Source organism: Micrasema longulum, unplaced genomic scaffold (genome assembly GCF_059751315.1).
Source record: "Micrasema longulum isolate JH-2025_06_02 unplaced genomic scaffold, ASM5975131v1 h1tg000421l, whole genome shotgun sequence".
Taxonomy (NCBI): Eukaryota; Metazoa; Arthropoda; class Insecta; order Trichoptera; family Brachycentridae; genus Micrasema; species Micrasema longulum.
This window is the reverse complement of record NW_028277621.1, coordinates 135821-153231: the sequence shown is the minus strand read 5'-3', so window position 1 is coordinate 153231 and position 17411 is coordinate 135821. Positions and strand designations below refer to the sequence as shown.

The window sequence follows — 17411 nt, the reverse complement described above, 5'->3', positions numbered from 1 at the left end:
TGAAATAAATGTAAAATATGTAATAAGTTTATATTCCTTTGTTTATTTTATTATAATATCAAAATGTTGAATTGGTCAACTATATTATGAAAATCCCTCTCCTCCCCTCCTCCACTCTATTTCCTCATCCCTTAACCTTCTTACGAGCTCTTTTTTTTCTCATGTCTTATATAATATATTATTTTTCTCTTTACTGTGTAACATTTTCTCGCATTATATTTGTGAAAAACTTTAACTTGATGTATGTACTATTTTTTATATTTTGTATTCTTATATAAAAACTGTTGTTTTTCCTTAATAAATAAAAAAATAAAATGTACTTTTTTGTATGGAGAAATAAGTTGAAATAACCGACTAGTTTCATCGTTCACTGAGAACGGGCTGGGCGCTGGACGCACTTTATATATATTTTTTGTAGGAAGATATGAACGGCAGTGGTGATTTATAATAAATTAAAATTATTTTATTTATTTTTCCATAAGCATGGTTACTATAAAACATTATTATCGAACGTGAAATATAATGTAAGGTGTTCATAATCGCTTATTTTGACAATTCGCCCCTGTCGTATAGTGCAGTGGCAAACAGTGATTTTATTTACAGGTAAGCCATAAAAAATATCATGAATTTTTACCTACATAGTAGGTACATAATATAATGTGTGATATATACTATACGAGTAAATTGCTATTTTTTCTGTGGTTCTGTGTGATACAACAACTCTCAGCTATGAAATTAACTCAAACGACGTAACTTCGTTATATATATTGTGTGTCTATATTATCCATTAATTTAACACATAACTTATATAAAAGTTTAAAATTCAGTCAGTATTAGATATTTTCATTACGATTGAAATGTCAACTGGCCGATTTGTTCTAGAAATGAATAATGCCAAAAACGGCCGCGTCGAGCGCCACATGTGTTGCGAGTCAAATGTGAAAAATATCAGCTCAAAGAAAAATAGTCCTTAAATAGAAATAATGTTTCAAATACTGTTTTCCAAATTGAGAATCTTCAAAGAATTTGTGTAATCTGCAAGTTTACTCTAGGAAAAAAATCCCGCCACTGGATTTAAGATGTTCAAAATATAGTACACTTATTTGTACGTAGAAATAAGCTGGAGTAATTGGCTAGTTTTTTGGCTCATTGCTGGCGCTGGGCGCGCTTCAGTAATATTTTTCTGTATATTTAAAAAAAATTCAAATGGTGACTTATAAGATTAAGATTGGCTTAATAGGTGATTTATAAGAAAAAGTAATAAATTATTTGTTTTTCTGTAAATAAAGTTACCGTAAAAGATTATTATGGATGGTCAAATATAATGGTGAGCTGCGCATAATCTCTTTTTATACACGGTTCGCCCCTGGTATAGTGGTAAGTATAGGAACAAGGTTGGGATCGTACCTTGAAGATATCCGTCACAGTAAGTGACATCTGTCTCGGCGTCTATGGCCGCTAGGAATGCGTAAAGGTCAACAAAGAAATCGGCAGATATGGCTGCGTTACCCCCGTCCGGCTCGTCAGTGTAAATCTCACACAGCATTACCATCGTGAGCGTGAGACTCTGCAAATGAAAGCGAAATTTCATTTTATTAAGGACTGAAATTTATTGCCAAGGAGAGAAAAAAATGAAAAGGGTGCATTGCATTTTTCCTGGTTCGCGGATTCGGCGTTGCCATTGCGTTATCTTAAGTAACTCTGCCACTAAACCCCAATGCAAATTAATGCAATTACCCACCTTGTACTGGGATTCTTGGCGCTTTAATGTTCGAACTTCTCTCTTGCGGCAGGCTCTATCAAATCCTGTCGTCAGATCGGCACTTGTCGGTTTCTTGATTATAGGTTTATACAACACGACACAGTGGATTGGAATGACTTATTGAAGCTAAAATTACTTGTTAGCGATCGCGCTGAGAATACCAAATCACATGTACATTTGGTGACAGTGTTCTTATTGAGCCGGGAAGAAAAATATTGTACCCACAGTAGGATAATTACAACATTCTCACAAGAGCTCAGTAAGTAGCTAAAAAAAAGATGTCAATCGAAGCTAAACTGACAGTGCACAACAAAGTTTTAGTCCCAACACTTATGTATGGAAGTAAAACATGGAACTGGCAGAAGAAGGATAAAAGCCGAGTGAACGCGGTTGAATTGTGATCTCTTAGACGAATGTGTGGGAAATCAATGTAAGACTGGGTTACGAATGATGAAATCAGGCGAGAGTGTAAATTTGAATCAAGTTTAATTGATAATATTAAGAAAAGGTCTCTGAGATGTTTTAGTCACGTAGAACGAATGGACGACGAAAGAATGGTAAAACAAGTATACGTGGTAAAAATGAACGGTAACGCGAGAGAAGGACGAGCATGGGAGACGTGGCATGACAGATATGCAGATAAACCAAAATCTTAAGTTTAGTCATGTCTAAAAAAGAAAGAACCGAAGGGCATGTATGATAAGATGTATGCATGTGTAAGAAGCTAGGAATATATGTCAGGAAAGACGTGTGTGGCGCTACATTCTACCCCTACGGTGAAATAGCGTGATGGTAGTAGTAGTAGTAGTAGTAGTAGCTCAGTAGGTAGCAATAAATTTAACACAGCAACCTACACGGTGTGCAATATCATTTCACGAAACGGTTTAATTTATGAAACGGTAACTGCGACTGCTACTTATTTTAAATAACTAAATCACTCATCTCTACCTTGCACATGAACCCAGCAGCCACCGCGGCGAACTTGAAAAGGGGAAACTTAGGAGTCAGGTACACTCCCGCTGTGCATAAAATCTGTTTCAATTCTTCCTCACAGAGGCAGACTCCGAGCCACTTGGTGCGCAAGTAGTCGCTGTCAATGTCCTCCACACTCGAGAGCTGAAATGGATAAGCAATTTACATTTCTTAAAAATATTATTTTCCCATAAAAAACTACGCATCAAAAAATTTACACAAACAAGGCATCACGCCGTTTCTCCATAGGGGTAGACAGAGATGATAGAACGCTATATCACTCTGTCTTTGCATACAGATCTCGTTTCCATCCACACCTATACATCTTCTCATGCACGCACGCCGATTATTTCCACTCTTGACATGTCCATCTTCAAGTATTTGATGGACTCAATCGTGCCATGCCTTTCTCGGTCTTCCTCGTTTTCTGCATCCATTAACATTCACTTCGTAGGTCCTTTTAGCCTTTCTTTCGCTGTCTATTTGCTCTACATGTCCGAACGCAGCACCCCTTTTCTTGATTCTGTCATATCGAGTCTGTCCAACACCGTTTTCTAAGAAAAGTGGCATGGTTGCTCGGATTACAAAGGGGTAATTATTCTTATTTTGAAATAAAGCAATCTCTTAATCTGTCTTTATTGGAGAGACGTAGAACTGAGATGGACCTTATATGCATTTTCAAAATACTTATTGCTTTAAGTGATGTCCCAGCTCTGTTGCAATCAATTTCTTTTCATGTTCCCAACCATGTCACCAGAAATCAAAATCTGCTATTTATAAAATCTTCCAAGAGCAACTTTGGTTTTTATGCCCCAATGTCCAGAATGTGTAGATTAGTCAATTCATCACACGACTTGGATTTTTTTGGGATAGATCTTCCGGCTTTTCGTAGATCTCTTCGCGACTAAACAGTGTGGGATGAAGTTGGATTGGCATGGTTTAGCTCAAAGTTTTTGGTCTTTCGTTTTTTTTAATATATTGTATCCTATTATTGTTTTGCCCTTGTTTGTCTTTGCTAAATAGTTTTATGTTCCTTTTTTTCAGTTTCTTGTATTTATGTTTCTTCATGCAACTGTTGTAATTGGCTTAGGCCGTATATATATAATAAATAAATAATGCAAGTCTCAGCCTTACACAGTTCACGGATCTCGACATTTGTGCAACTATCAAACATCGTTTTACCACACATTCGCCTGAGGGATCGCATCTCGACAGCATTGAACCTACTTTCGTCATTATTTTTCCAATTCCATACTTCGCTCCCATACATTAAAGTTCGCACTGAAACTCTATTGTAAACCGCTAGTTATACCTCCTGCGACAAACATTCGTTTACCAAAGCAGGTTTCAGTGCACCGTTCACCCTGTTCCCGGCACTCGCCCTCCTTTCCATCCCTAGTAAACATACTTCCCAGATACACAAATTCTTCTATTTTCATAACTTTCGATACATTAAGTTATATTTTCATAACTTTCGGTTTTTTAACATTCTTGAGCAAATCGCTTTTCTTGCATTCATCGTAGACTTTTGTTACCAAGAATTGCGGGTCTCCTTTGCTGCTAGCAAGAAGCACGGCATCATCAGCATACAGAAGATAGTTAACAGTTATACCACTCATTTTCGCTCCCATTCTTAAACCTTTCAGTTCTTTGATACAGTTATCGATGTATATGTTGGACCAACCATGGTCACATTACACATCCAATTTACACAATACTATCGATCAGAGGCGGCGATTTGGCAAAACAGACTGAATAAATGACTGTTAAAGTTCAGAAGCCCCTTTATATATGTGGGGTCCATAGTCCATAGTCGATGACACACACGTGTTAAATTAGTTCACCTGAAGTAGACTAATGACCGACGATGCAATGACATTATTTTCTATCGAATCCAATACATTAGTACAATGCAACTCTTATAGTATTGCACGCTAAACCGGGGGTATTGTCCTGCAGTACATTTACATTGTCCCTGTCATGAAGAAATGAACTACAAACAAATGTGGTCTATAAAGAGACCACAAAACACAACGCCAGTCAGTCAGCCCGTTCAGTTAGTTGGCCCAACAAGTTCAGTTCAGTCAGTCAGCCGTTCAAGTCAGTCAGCCCAACAAGTTCAGTGCAGTTCGCTCAGCTCTAGCATGTAGTTCAAGTGCAGTATCTCTAACCCCTCATTGCCGTTACGCTCGTGCTACACAGCTAAGTGCTGTATTTTATTCGCCATGTAATAAATAAACATCAAACAGCAATCTCGTGTCCTCCCTGTTAATCTCTAACTGAGGTAGGAACTCCAGCCAACCCTCTCAACCACATAAATCCTACATATATACAGAATTTCGAAAATATTGTTAAGATTACCTGTTTAATGAGGACTTTTAAATATTGAGGGCTGAGTCCTCCTTCCGTCCGCAACAGAGGATACTCAAGCCTTTCCTTTACGGGGGCAATCTTCCCATCGGACAATGCCTTGAAGTATGACGCGGACCACAGCAGCAGATCGTAGGGCTGGGTTCTAATGGCCGCTGGAATTTCATTAAATAGTCAGATCTATCATAATATATTCATTCTGCTATGTGCCCTCAAACATGGACACCAATAAAAATGTCAAAATGTTACAAAGTACCTTGGTATGATCCTAGATCAGTGGTCGGCTAACCGCGGCTCTTTAGCCACTCGAGTGCGGCTCAGCACAAGTTACATTTTTTGTTTAAATTATTTAGTCTACAGGTTCTAGAGAAGAACTTTTTGGACTATTGCCTTTTGAATTATTGAGTATATTGTAAATACTGTAATCGAATGCATAGAGAAGCATCATATTAAACTTTGTAAAGTTATTTCAATTTCAAGATATGGAGCTAAAATTATGACCGAAGTGAGAACGGTTTTTTTAAATCAATCAAGAGATGCTTTTTTACCATTGCATCATTCATCAAGAGGGGATTTTTTTAAATGTTATTGATTTGGTGATCAAGATTGTCAATACAATGGTCATTAAATATCATTTACATCGCTAATTTAAAGAATGTTTACTCAATAACAGAGAGTAAATATGGAGATCTTCACTGCATTAAAAGGTTCGTTGGCTTTGAAGAGGAAACAGTTTAACGAAAAGAAATTTGGCTCTGAAGACATTTACAAACTTACTGACACTCCCATTTTTGGTCATACCGTATTATGAGATTGCAAAAACGGTGCTTCAAGGCGCAAATAAAGACTCTCTCACTAATATTGGCTACACCTTTAATCGTGACGTCCACCAGTATAATACGCGAAAGAGTCAAAATATTCACGTGTCTGGATCACGCACGACAAGATATGGTCTAAGGTCTCTGCTGTACCTTGCTTTTAGTGAGTACAACAGGCTACCGGAGTCTTAAAGAACGTAAAAAAATTACTATATTCAATAAAAAAATTACTACATGAGAAGGGATATAGAAGGTGTATTTAAGTTTATGCTTAAGTATTTCAATGATAAAAAGAAAACTATAAAAAGACTAGCCTAGAAATTCAACTGACCTTAACCCTATAGAAAAGTTGTGGGCGATTTGTAAATCTAGGATACAAAAATTAGACTGCACCACCAACATAAAGATGGTAGAAGTTTTGTGTTTGCTATTTGCAATCGTGTTTGCTCTATAACATCTATATTCCTACAATTCTTTAATTTTTTTATGTTTGTGAAGTTAAACAGCTGAAACCTTTATTGACGCGGGTGAGATTCATCTAATTGAATTATTTTACCTACATACTAGGCAACGCCTGAAAATTATATTTTTTCAATTTCTATACTTCTTCATGGACCAGGTGGATTTATCAACAATATTTTGAGGTTTTCCAAATTTTCGTAGACAAGGACTGGATTCAACTTTTTGAGGAGCTGCTTATATTAACATATTACAACAGAGATGAAGAACATTTAAGAGAAGGTAATATCAAGTCACTGCACAACTCGGCTCCGGAATATCTAAGGGAACTATGCATTCCAGATGAACTAGCTGACAGGCGTCTCACGCTTAGATCAGCTACGTCTACGGCGAGAGGAAAAGTTATTATACCTCTACGCAAACAGCGCACTAAATTTGGTGAACGCGCATTTGCGGTCGCAGGCCCTATGGCATGAAATGCTCTCCCAGCAGAGGTGCGAGGCTGTGAAAGTGAAGTGATGTTTCGGAAAAAACTTAAAACCCACTTGTTCTCTAAATCATTTGAATAAATCCGTAGCACGTGACAACAAAATAAATTATTTTAATTGAATTGCAAATTTAAAAGCTTCAATTAAATTAACTTAACAATAGAATCACCATGTAAAGCGCCCTTGAGGTATTTTATTACGAAAATGGCGCTATATAAGTTATCCATAATTAATAATTAATTAATATAGAAGTCTAGGCATAAATTAAATTTGCTCTGTAGATGCCTACAGATGGCTACACTTTGAAACGACACAACACGGCATAATTGAACTCAAATCGGGAAATAAACTAATGGGTCAGTTTTAAATAGTGTATTTGATACACAAAAGTCCATAATGAAAATAATACCCAAAGTCCCGATACAGACATCTACTGAAGAAATATTCCACAAATCATAACTTATGACACCAAAACAATTATACGCTAAAACAATACTCACTTACAGATTCAAAAACTACTCTTAATCAAATGAGACATAACCCCTACAATACATAACATACAAATAATATAATCACTAGATCCTCAACACAAAGACAACTTAAACAAATACAAACTAATACTTGTTTCGGACAAAGGGATTTTGAGTATTATTCAATCTTTAACCTACTTCCACTTTCTATGAAAACAATTAGTAACGAGAAAATGTTTAAAAAGACTCTAAAAAAATGGAAAGTGCAGCTAGGTAGAAGTAAAATGGATTGTCTCATTCGCCCAAACCAATATTGAATCAACTGCTCCACAAGTGTATAGATTATGTTAGGTTTTTGTTATTTTCATTGTGCGTTTTGTAACATAAATAATATAGATGTACATATATACCTAGTTCCTTAAACAGTCTGAATATTTTGTTAATTATCTCTGTTTATTAAGTAAGTCTTCTTTGTTTATTCTCAAATGTAAAAACAATTTTGAAAAGTATATTGTTAAGTGTCTTTGGCACGGGTAACCCCTGTGAGGTCACATTATTTTTATTATTATTAGTTTGTAAGAGTAAAATATGAATAAATAAATAATAAAATAAAAAACGTAAAACTACTCCTTTCAGTATAGTTAAGTCGCCTTCTGTTTAATGCGCGTATGCGGTTTCTGGACTATTCTTAATTCTATGATTGTACATTTAAATAAATAAATATATACGGAAAAAGAGAAAAGAAGATGCACACTACGTAATGACACTTGGCTCGTTTACCTACCTTTGGCGAATACTTTGAGGACATGAGGAAAAGTCGGAGGGATGACTATCTGCTGGGCGCAGTACATAGGCAGCGGCTCCACGATCGTCCCAGATGTGATAGAAAATGGTCTCCACATGTTATCGGAGCTCACGTATAAAACAAATACGAGAGGTTTCGAAGTGTTTTCAGAATACCACGGCGTGTAATTTAAAAGCGTCTCTAATATTCGCAATAATAAAACGAAACAATCAACCTTGAGGTGAAAGAACAATGAACTTAAAGGGTCTGAAGATAATCTGTCATTTTTGTTGCGAGTACTTTTCGCGTTGCCATGGCGACGCTTAATTCAAAACAAAAGGCTTTCGGACGAAAACAAAATGCCAGCAATCGCCTAATAATAAAATGATTATATCAATTATTTATAATTATTTATTTATTCATATATTGACGGACTTATGCAGTCCATTCTAACAATGGTACATACAATTTCTTATAATAAATAAAGGTACAATAGTCTTTAAAATAAAGCTTGATTAAAATGAAAGATGCCAAACTAATGTCACTAGGAAAGTACTGATCACTGACCATGTACCGATCAAATCGATTTTATCAGTTTTTTCATGCAAACATGTGACTCTGTTTCCAAAAAAAATATATATAAAAACGAAAAACAAGCAATAGTGTGTTTAAGACAATTATTTACTAAAAAATAAGACACTAAATACTTTTTTTCATGAGCAATAACAAATGATTTTTTTATAAATTCGATCTATTTATATTGATTGATTTGTCGCATCTCTAACATTTTTGCAAAATGGCGTAACCTTGAAAGAACGTCGTTAACAATTAGGATTATTTTAGTTTTAAAGCTGATTTTATATATATATGTTGATTTATATGTCAAACATTGTATTAAAAAATAAATTAGCTTGCCAGATACGAGTGATTTTTGTGTGACAAGATAAATCACTCCCTAGACGTTACTACAAAGTTATGTCGTAACTTTTGCTGACAACTGTCATTCTAATCAAGCTTATCATAATCAAATAAAATACAACTAAATAAAATTAAAGCTAGGACAAAAAAAATAAAATGACTACCTCAAGACAAGATCCGGGTCTATCTTAGTAATATTTTAAAACTTATATCTTAAAATTCAAAAAAGTCCAGATCTTGTCTCGAGTTTACAATACAACACAATCGGGACATTGGTGCATGCGAGCCATAGTTTGCGCTGTGTTGATCGAGGACCAGCACATTATTATTTCGCAATTATTCGGCAATTCGGCCTCCGCGGTGTAATGGTCAAGACGCTTGACTCACACAAGGAAGGTTCGGGTTCGATTCCTTGTGAGAACACAAAAATCAAATGTGATTTTTCTCAAGCCTGGGTATTCTGTGATGTAATTCACCACTGTAATTGGGCCTCCTGGCCTGTTGTAGTGGGAAAAAAAAAGACTTTATTTTGTCTTATTCTTGTACATTTATTTATTTATTTGGTTTACAAACAATAAAAAATAATACACTGCGTACATAAATATTCAAATAAATGCAATAAATAGCATGATAAATAATAAATAAATATGGCAGTTTCGGAATATTTTCCATATTAACACCGCTGAAATTCGAATATGTGATTGCGCAGCAGGATTATACGTCGCGAAACGTAAATATTTTGACATTTAATATTAGGTGTTCACGGATGTTGCATTGTGATCGCGAATACGACCATGGTGAGAAATTGTTATCACGTCGCTTATTAGCACGTCGATAGTTATTTGCGATTGAGCTACTGAGGTTCTTCTCTGTCAGTTCTCCCGATTGGTACGTTCACTGTAAGCAAAACAAATATCTTTCACAGCTCTCGTTTCATTGGTATAGTTAGTTCATATGCACCAGTGACATCGTTCAAAGTAGTGCAAAGTAGATAAAATTATTTTTATTATTTTTTCGTATGTTTTCAAGAAATTTTGCCGTACAATTTAATGCTTTAATTTTTACCGCGCGCAAGAAAACATTTTTTGTATCAAATTTCCCGTAGGGGTGAAGTTCTTCAATCATCAATCAGTATAACTCACCTAAAAGAACGTGTGATGTCACACGCGAAGTAATTTCAAAATGACAGAACTTTAAAAAAATAACTTTGAAATACTTATTATCAAACATTTTCATTTACAGAAGAAAATTAACAAGAATTCTAATTTAAAACTATGAAACTACGCGCCTTAACAAACTGTAAACGAACTACATTTAACTAATTCAAACTAATGATTGTGGTACTTAACAGAAGTGTAAACATTTCATTTAACAATACAAAACTAACGTGCTGAGTTGTTTTTACTTTTTGATATAAATGTTTATTTTCATTGTCATATTTTTCTATTTTTAGATACTGCGTTTGCAGAGTTCAAGCTACGTTAGCGACATCTGTTGATTCGTGGCTGTAAGCTTTGTTATCACGTGGTTTCTAAACGTCAGAAAAAATGCAGAAACCTGTTTTACTAGTTGTAATATTGTGATTTGTGATAAGTTTTGAAGTAGCCAGTAGATACATCGAAAACTTTTAATGTTTTGATATGATAATGAAATTTATCGGATATTATTCAAATTCCACGACGTATTCTGTGAATTGTTGTCGAAATGTTAAAATTACGTGGTGGTTCTGCTGTTTTTCAGTGTTTTTACCGTGATTTTGCTCGCTGTGATGTGTGACGTTTATCTCGCGAGACCACAAAAATGTGATCTCTGATCATGACGTCGTGCCGAAGACGTGAGAGATGAAGTTTGTTTGTGTTTAGTTGTTCAGTTTCGATGGTGTTTGACCTATTAAGTGGATCGGATAGATCTCGACACGAATCGTCGTTTCCAATTCGTGGCACAGGCGAATTGCGGGGATCAGCCGAGATATGATGGTGCCTTCGCCTGGCGACTTTATCATAGAAATGAAATCGTGTCACCGTCATTGTGAAGCCAGGCTAAAGTTGAACTCGAAAATGTACAGAAATTATCATGTGATGAAGGAAAAATGTCCAGTTAATTGAATTTTTTGTTAAAAATGGATGTGGCCAGCAACGTTGAGCAGGTTCTTGCTGCGTTCGGTAAGTTAAAAAAATATTGTTTGCCTTTTTATATAAACCATTGACATATTAATACATAGACTCGCCCTGCGCCGTAAAGTAAACCATTTTAAAAAGTAGCGACACGAAAACGTACCCATACTTACTGTGTTTGTTTATTTACACCAGGGCTGCATTTAACTAATATTTATATGTTACTGATAATATTTTATTGATCCCAAACTTTATAAAAATTTCCTTCTTTTAAAAACACGCACTATCCTGGATTCAAACTAAAGGTATTAACTCTTTTTTTCTATCATATATTTTGTTGAAGCGAAGCATGGAGTTGGAAAAAAAGGGACGAAAGTAGACTGAATGCTGTAGAAATGCGATCCCTCAGGCGAATGTGCGGAAAAACAATGTATGATAGGTGCCCTAATGCCGAAATTAGAGCAGAATGCAAGGCTGAGTTAAGCATTATCGACAAAATTAAGAAAGGTCTTTTGCGATGGTTCGGTCATGTGGAGCGAATGAATGATGAAAGAACGGCTAAAAAGATTTATGATGCGAATGTGTCTGGTTGTAGAAGTCGAGGAAGGCCGAGAAAGACATGGCATGATCAAGTACAACAAATTCTTGAAAGTGGTCATGTGAAAAGTCGGAATAATCGACGTGCGTGCATGAGAATATGTATGAATGTGAAGGAAGCAAAGGAAGTGTGCCAGGACAGAGTGGTGTGGCGTTCTATCCTCTCTGCCTACCTCTCCGGGGAAATGGCGTGATGGTTAGTTAGTTAGTTATATTTTGTTGCCCTTTAAAATAATAAGGAATATTTTTGTGTTTTTTTATATTTTTTATTTGCTTTTTTAATGACTATAAAGTAAAAAAAGTACCTTCTAATCTCTTAAGGAAAATTTTCTTTTCTCTTTCTTATATTACATAAAAATATTATAGGAGCAAAAAAATCATAAACATTTCTTGTATACCCACGAACAGGGCATGCCTTTGTGGGATTTATTGTATACTATTTTTACTGTTAATATGTATTTCATTGCTATGTAATTATCCTTTATTTGTTTAATACTCCGTTTTAAAAAATTAAATCAGACTCGTTTTATAACTATCAAGTCCAGAAACGCATACATATCTCAGACTTATCCTCGTACTGATTACCATATCTGTGGTTTATAATGTTTTGTCGAAAGATTTTTACAAGCTTTCATGACACAAGCAGGCATTTCAGTTTTGATTCTGAACGTTACGCCTCGCTGGCGGTTGAAGAAGGACTAAATACGAGTTGAACATAACTGAGCGTTTGGGCATGAGATAAGTGATGAGTGTCATCATTTTTAGGGCTCCGGCCATGTCTATGTGTATTAATATGTCAATGATAAAGACATAATTCATTAGTAATAAATCATTACAGCATATATGTAGCCCTTTATAATCCAGAGAGAGGTGCCGATTCTGCTTAATCTTAAATATTCAAACGACGTGTTGGAATCTAGTTAGAAATCGTGCATTACTTGTATCAATATTATAATGTTATCATAATTAACAATATTTTGAGTTTGTCCAAATTTCTGTAGACAAAGACTGGATTCAACTCCTAGGGGAGCTGTTTATATTAACATATTACAACAGAGATGAAGAACATCTAAAAGAAAGTAATTTTCTTTCTTTAAATACGCTTTTTGCTGTACAACATACATTCATTTTTTTATTATGACTTTAAATATGTTTCTTACTATGTATTCTGTTTTTATGTTTTTACTGCATTTATTACTTTGTTTTAATAATTTATTTTTTTTGCTACGTTTTTTTTACTACATTTTTTACTATGTTTTTACTACATTTTTACTATGTTTTTACTAAAATTTTACTATGTTTTTACTACAATTTTACTATGTTTTTACTACATTTTTTACCATGTTTTTACTCCATTTTTTACTTTGTTTTTCACTTTGTCCTGTATCTTTATAACTGTTTCTTTAAATTGATTACTGTTTTTTATATTTTTTTGACTGTTTTAGAACGGGGTAAATAGCCCTAGTTAGACAGTCAAAGCAACTTTACATAAATTATAATTTTGTGTATGTAATATAATGATAATAAATAAATAAATAAATAAATATAGAAGTCTAGGCATCTACAGGGCTTATGACATGTCAATGGCTGGTTTAAGTGTTGTAATTAACCATTCTGCCCATATTTAAGCATCTACATTCCTTCAATTCTCTGTTGATTTTTGTGAAGTTAAAGTTGTTGAGAACCTCGTCATTAGTGATGTGGTCTCTCCAGCAAATTCCTAATATTTTTCTGTAGCAACACACTTTGAAGGTCTCTAGTCTTTTTTTATCTCTTTCAGTAAGGCACCATGTCTCACAACCGTACATCAATATGCTCCATACATATGTCTCGGCAAGTTTTAGGTTGATATTATTCGACTCAAAAATCTTTGATTTTTTTGTTAAACACAAGCCTTGCTTGGTGTATGCGGCAGTCGACTTCTCTTTTTGTTCTCCCATCCCAGTGCCTCGATTATGAACGCTATCTTCATCTGTATATATCGAGACGGTATACTTAACTTCTGTACCATCTGTATCTTACCTCGGTATGTTCTACCTTCTTGTCATATCGACATCATATGATCGAAACAAGCCAATGGAATGACCGCAAACAATTAGTCCGCGTTCCTAACGTCATTAACATTTAAAATAGTTCTCATTTATATTTTAAATAGGCTTCTGTAATAAAAAGTGCTCACTTCAAAGCGATTATAAACTCCAATAAATCCCAATTCAAGTGAAAAATGCTCGCTTGAACATGAATTTTGCATGACTTTTGGAAATCACCTAGACGGTAGGCTTAACGATTGTCTGTATATATCTACCGATCTGTACCGATCGACTTCAAAGCCGGCTCCTATAACGTCTCGATACATACACTCGGAACAATAGTAAAACAGATAGAAAAAATATATTGACTAAATTATTTTTTTAGAGTCGTAACTTTCTGACGCATATAATCTGTGTCTGACGCCTAGATACTCTTATTTGTTAACAGGAGAGAACCTAGCGACATTATTTCCACATCTAGGCGTTCGTTATATTAAATTGACAGTTATGTCGGAATTTAATTCGACTTCAAAACTTACTTATTTCTCTCTCATATTTTTAATAGGCTTTTAAGAAAAAAAGTGCCAACCTCAAAACGATTAAATTTTTTAATAAATCATAATTAAAGAAAAAATTGCTCGGTGGAACAACATTTTTGACACTTTTAATGCGTAGATAAACGTATCGAGGGGTTCTAGACTCGTCGGTATAAAATGATGTTCTTACATCAAAACTTGATGGTGGGGGGGTATCGATACTATACCTTTGTAGTCGGTTGGGAGACTTTAATCTTCAACTATGACGTCATACTGAAGCTATGTCATTTTAGAGTGTAGATATGTGTACCGTGACGTACGCTTCCCTTTGATTCATATCGATGCACCTACCCAAAACTTAAATCGGGTTGTGGTCCTGTGGCTAGTGTCTCGGACTCACGGACCGAAGGCCCGTGGTTCGAATCCCACTCTACCCCAACTCGATTCCGTTTTCTAATAATGAGTTATTTACTACTCGCTGAAAATGGCTATCAAAATTAAATATTTCGGTAAATCATACGAACGCAAATATTTCTTTTTTTCTAAAAAAAAAAAAAAAGGTGGGGGGTCGGTAGTATATCTTTATAGTCGCTAGAGGGAATTTATCTTCAACTATACCGCCAAGGCGAAGGTATGGCGTCTTTATCTTCCCATCATAATTGAGGCCCAGGTGATCCTGCTTCCAAGGTACACAAACTCTTTCGCGTTTATCAGAGTTGCTCCTAGGAGGTTGCGGCTAGGTTAAACATCAAAAATCTCAGTTTGAGGTCTGTGTGGCCAAACACTTTTTGCATAACACCATCCATATGTGACTATTGTGCTCTTTTATGTTAAGCTCTGTGAAATATGAACACGCTGTATTCGTGCGAATCCAGATAAAAGTACTTTTAGTACTAAACATATGAGTTATAAGTAAATAATTGTTTATAACACTGTTATCTCCATATTTTTCTGTAGATTACTGACAATTATATTATTGACGTTTATAAGGTCAAGGACACCAGTTCTGTTGGCAACTTCACTGCGAATACCCACCATTGACATAATCTTCTTACAAGGAACTACAAAACGTTAAATCGCTGGTACAGTTTAAAGCAGGTTTGAGGTCTTGGATTAGCATGGAAGGAGCAGATAGACACATTCTTTTAAAAAAATAAAAAAATAAATGCATTCTGCAAATTTTATTTTATTTTATTTGGGAAATCAACAGTTCTACATACATATTTATAGTAAACAAACAGATATAGTGTATAAACTCAGAACTAATAACAGATTTCCACATAGTATACAAAGTTAGTAAAGAAAATATATTACATATCAAATAAATACATATAATGTATACATTAAAAAATGTTATTTTTATGTACTCAATAATCAAAGATTTTTTAAATATTTATTTTAAGAACATTAAGTTACTGTAAATTGGGCAGGATTAGGACAAGAATGCTTGAAAAGAGGATAAGGAGGGGAAGGGACATGTACATATTTAGGTGGCTAAAATCGGGTTGTGGTCCTGTGGCTAGTGTCTCGGACTCACGGACCGAAGGTCCGTGGTTCGAATCCCACTCTACCCCAACTCGATTCCATTTTCTAATAGTGAGTTATTTACAACTCGTTGAAAATGGCCCTCAAAATGAAATATTTGGGTAAATCATAAGAACACAAATATTTCGTTTTAAAAAAAAAAAAAAAAGAAATTATAATGTCTTCTAAGTTACATAATGCACTTTTAGTGTAAATTTTAAATCTGACAGAGTGATGTTTGTGTAATCTATATTTGTAAATGTTGTATTGTACACTGAAAAAGTCCTACGAAAAAAAGCATTTTTAACATACGATGTTTTACTTATTGGTACATGAAACAGGTGGTACCGTCTACAAATCCTGGCTGGCACATGTATTGTTATTAAACCAAGCAGCTCTGTACAGTCAACCATTCCTGTCATAATTTTGTAAAGCAGTAGTTGGTCCGCACACACTCTGCGGTATTGTAGAGAAATGATTCCATGGAAGGTGGAGGCAGTGAGAGTAGATACATAAGAAATACCGGTTTTGTATTTAAGGTACTTTATAAATTTGTTTTGAATATTTTCTATTCTACTTATATATATGGCATACTGGGGATTCCATATCTGAGATGCGTATTCCAAATGGCTTCTGACAAATGTATAATATAATGAAATTAGGGCCTTTGAATAAATCATATTTTCGTAATTTCAGCATATGTTAATTTGGGTTTTCTTCATTATTCTTTTCTTTTCTTTTCATGGTTATGTCGTACCATATATATGTGCTATAAACTATTTAATAATTAAAAAAAGAATGACCCACGCTCAGACGCTGTAATCTTTGTGGGCATTTTTTCCAATTCATGTTTTAGCTTTATTTTAAGATGTATTTTTCTGAAGTGTATTTTTGTAATTATATTTCGAGGTAAATAATATATGTATTGAAAAATAAACAAACAAAAAAAAATGCACATAGACATGCCCCGAGCCCTCAAAAATTATGTCACTTAACTCATGCCCGAACGCTTAGTCATCCCCAACGCGCATTTAGTCGTTCTTCAACCGCCGCCAGGCGTGACGTTTAGATTCGAAACCAAAATGCCTGCTAGTGTCGTGAAAGCGTGTAAAAACCTTTGTAAAAAGGACTGGATTCGACTCCCTGGGGAGCTGTTAATATTAATATATTACAACAGAGATGAAGAACGTTTTAGAGAAAGTAATATAGAAGTCTAGGCATCTACAGGGCTTATGACCTGTCATTGGCTGGTTTAAGTGGCCTAGACTTCTATATTATCTTCTTTAAAATGTTTCTCATCTCCGTTGTAATATGATAATATTAACAGCTCCCCGGGGAGTCGAGTCCAGTCCTTGTTTACAAAAAATTGGACAAACTCGAAAGATTATCGATAAATCCACCTGGTCCATGGACAAGTATAGAAATTGAAAAAAAAAATTTTCAGGCGTTGCCTAGTATGAAGGTGAAATAATTCAATTACACGAATCTCACCCGCATAAACAAAAGTTTCAGCTCTTTAACTTCACAAACATCAACAGATGAAAGAATTGACGGGAAATTGATGTTCAA

At 34.8% G+C, this 17411-nt stretch overlaps 2 protein-coding genes across 4 annotated transcripts in view; one reads left to right on the top strand and one right to left on the bottom strand.

Annotated features, from left to right (window-relative positions):
- The window catches only part of LOC148281673 (uncharacterized), a 31163-nt gene extending 22725 nt beyond the window's left edge, over positions 1–8438 (bottom strand). For both annotated transcript variants that reach the window (XM_088226329.1, XM_088226330.1), the window contains exons 1-4: positions 8124–8438; positions 5096–5259; positions 2711–2878; positions 1408–1567 (exon numbers count right to left, since the gene is read on the bottom strand). In XM_088226329.1, the coding sequence (XP_088082455.1) occupies positions 1408–1567; positions 2711–2878; positions 5096–5259; positions 8124–8241 (610 nt within the window). In that variant the 5' untranslated portion in view covers positions 8242–8438. The remainder of the gene's footprint in view (positions 1–1407; positions 1568–2710; positions 2879–5095; positions 5260–8123) is intronic.
- A 2162-nt stretch (positions 8439–10600) lies between these two features.
- Positions 10601–17411, top strand: part of LOC148281672 (uncharacterized) — a 105800-nt gene continuing 98989 nt past the window's right edge. The window contains exon 1 of one of the 2 annotated variants that reach the window (XM_088226328.1): positions 10601–11203. In XM_088226328.1, the coding sequence (XP_088082454.1) occupies positions 11161–11203 (43 nt within the window). In that variant the 5' untranslated portion in view covers positions 10601–11160. The remainder of the gene's footprint in view (positions 11204–17411) is intronic. The other variant, XM_088226327.1, reaches the window with a different exon arrangement.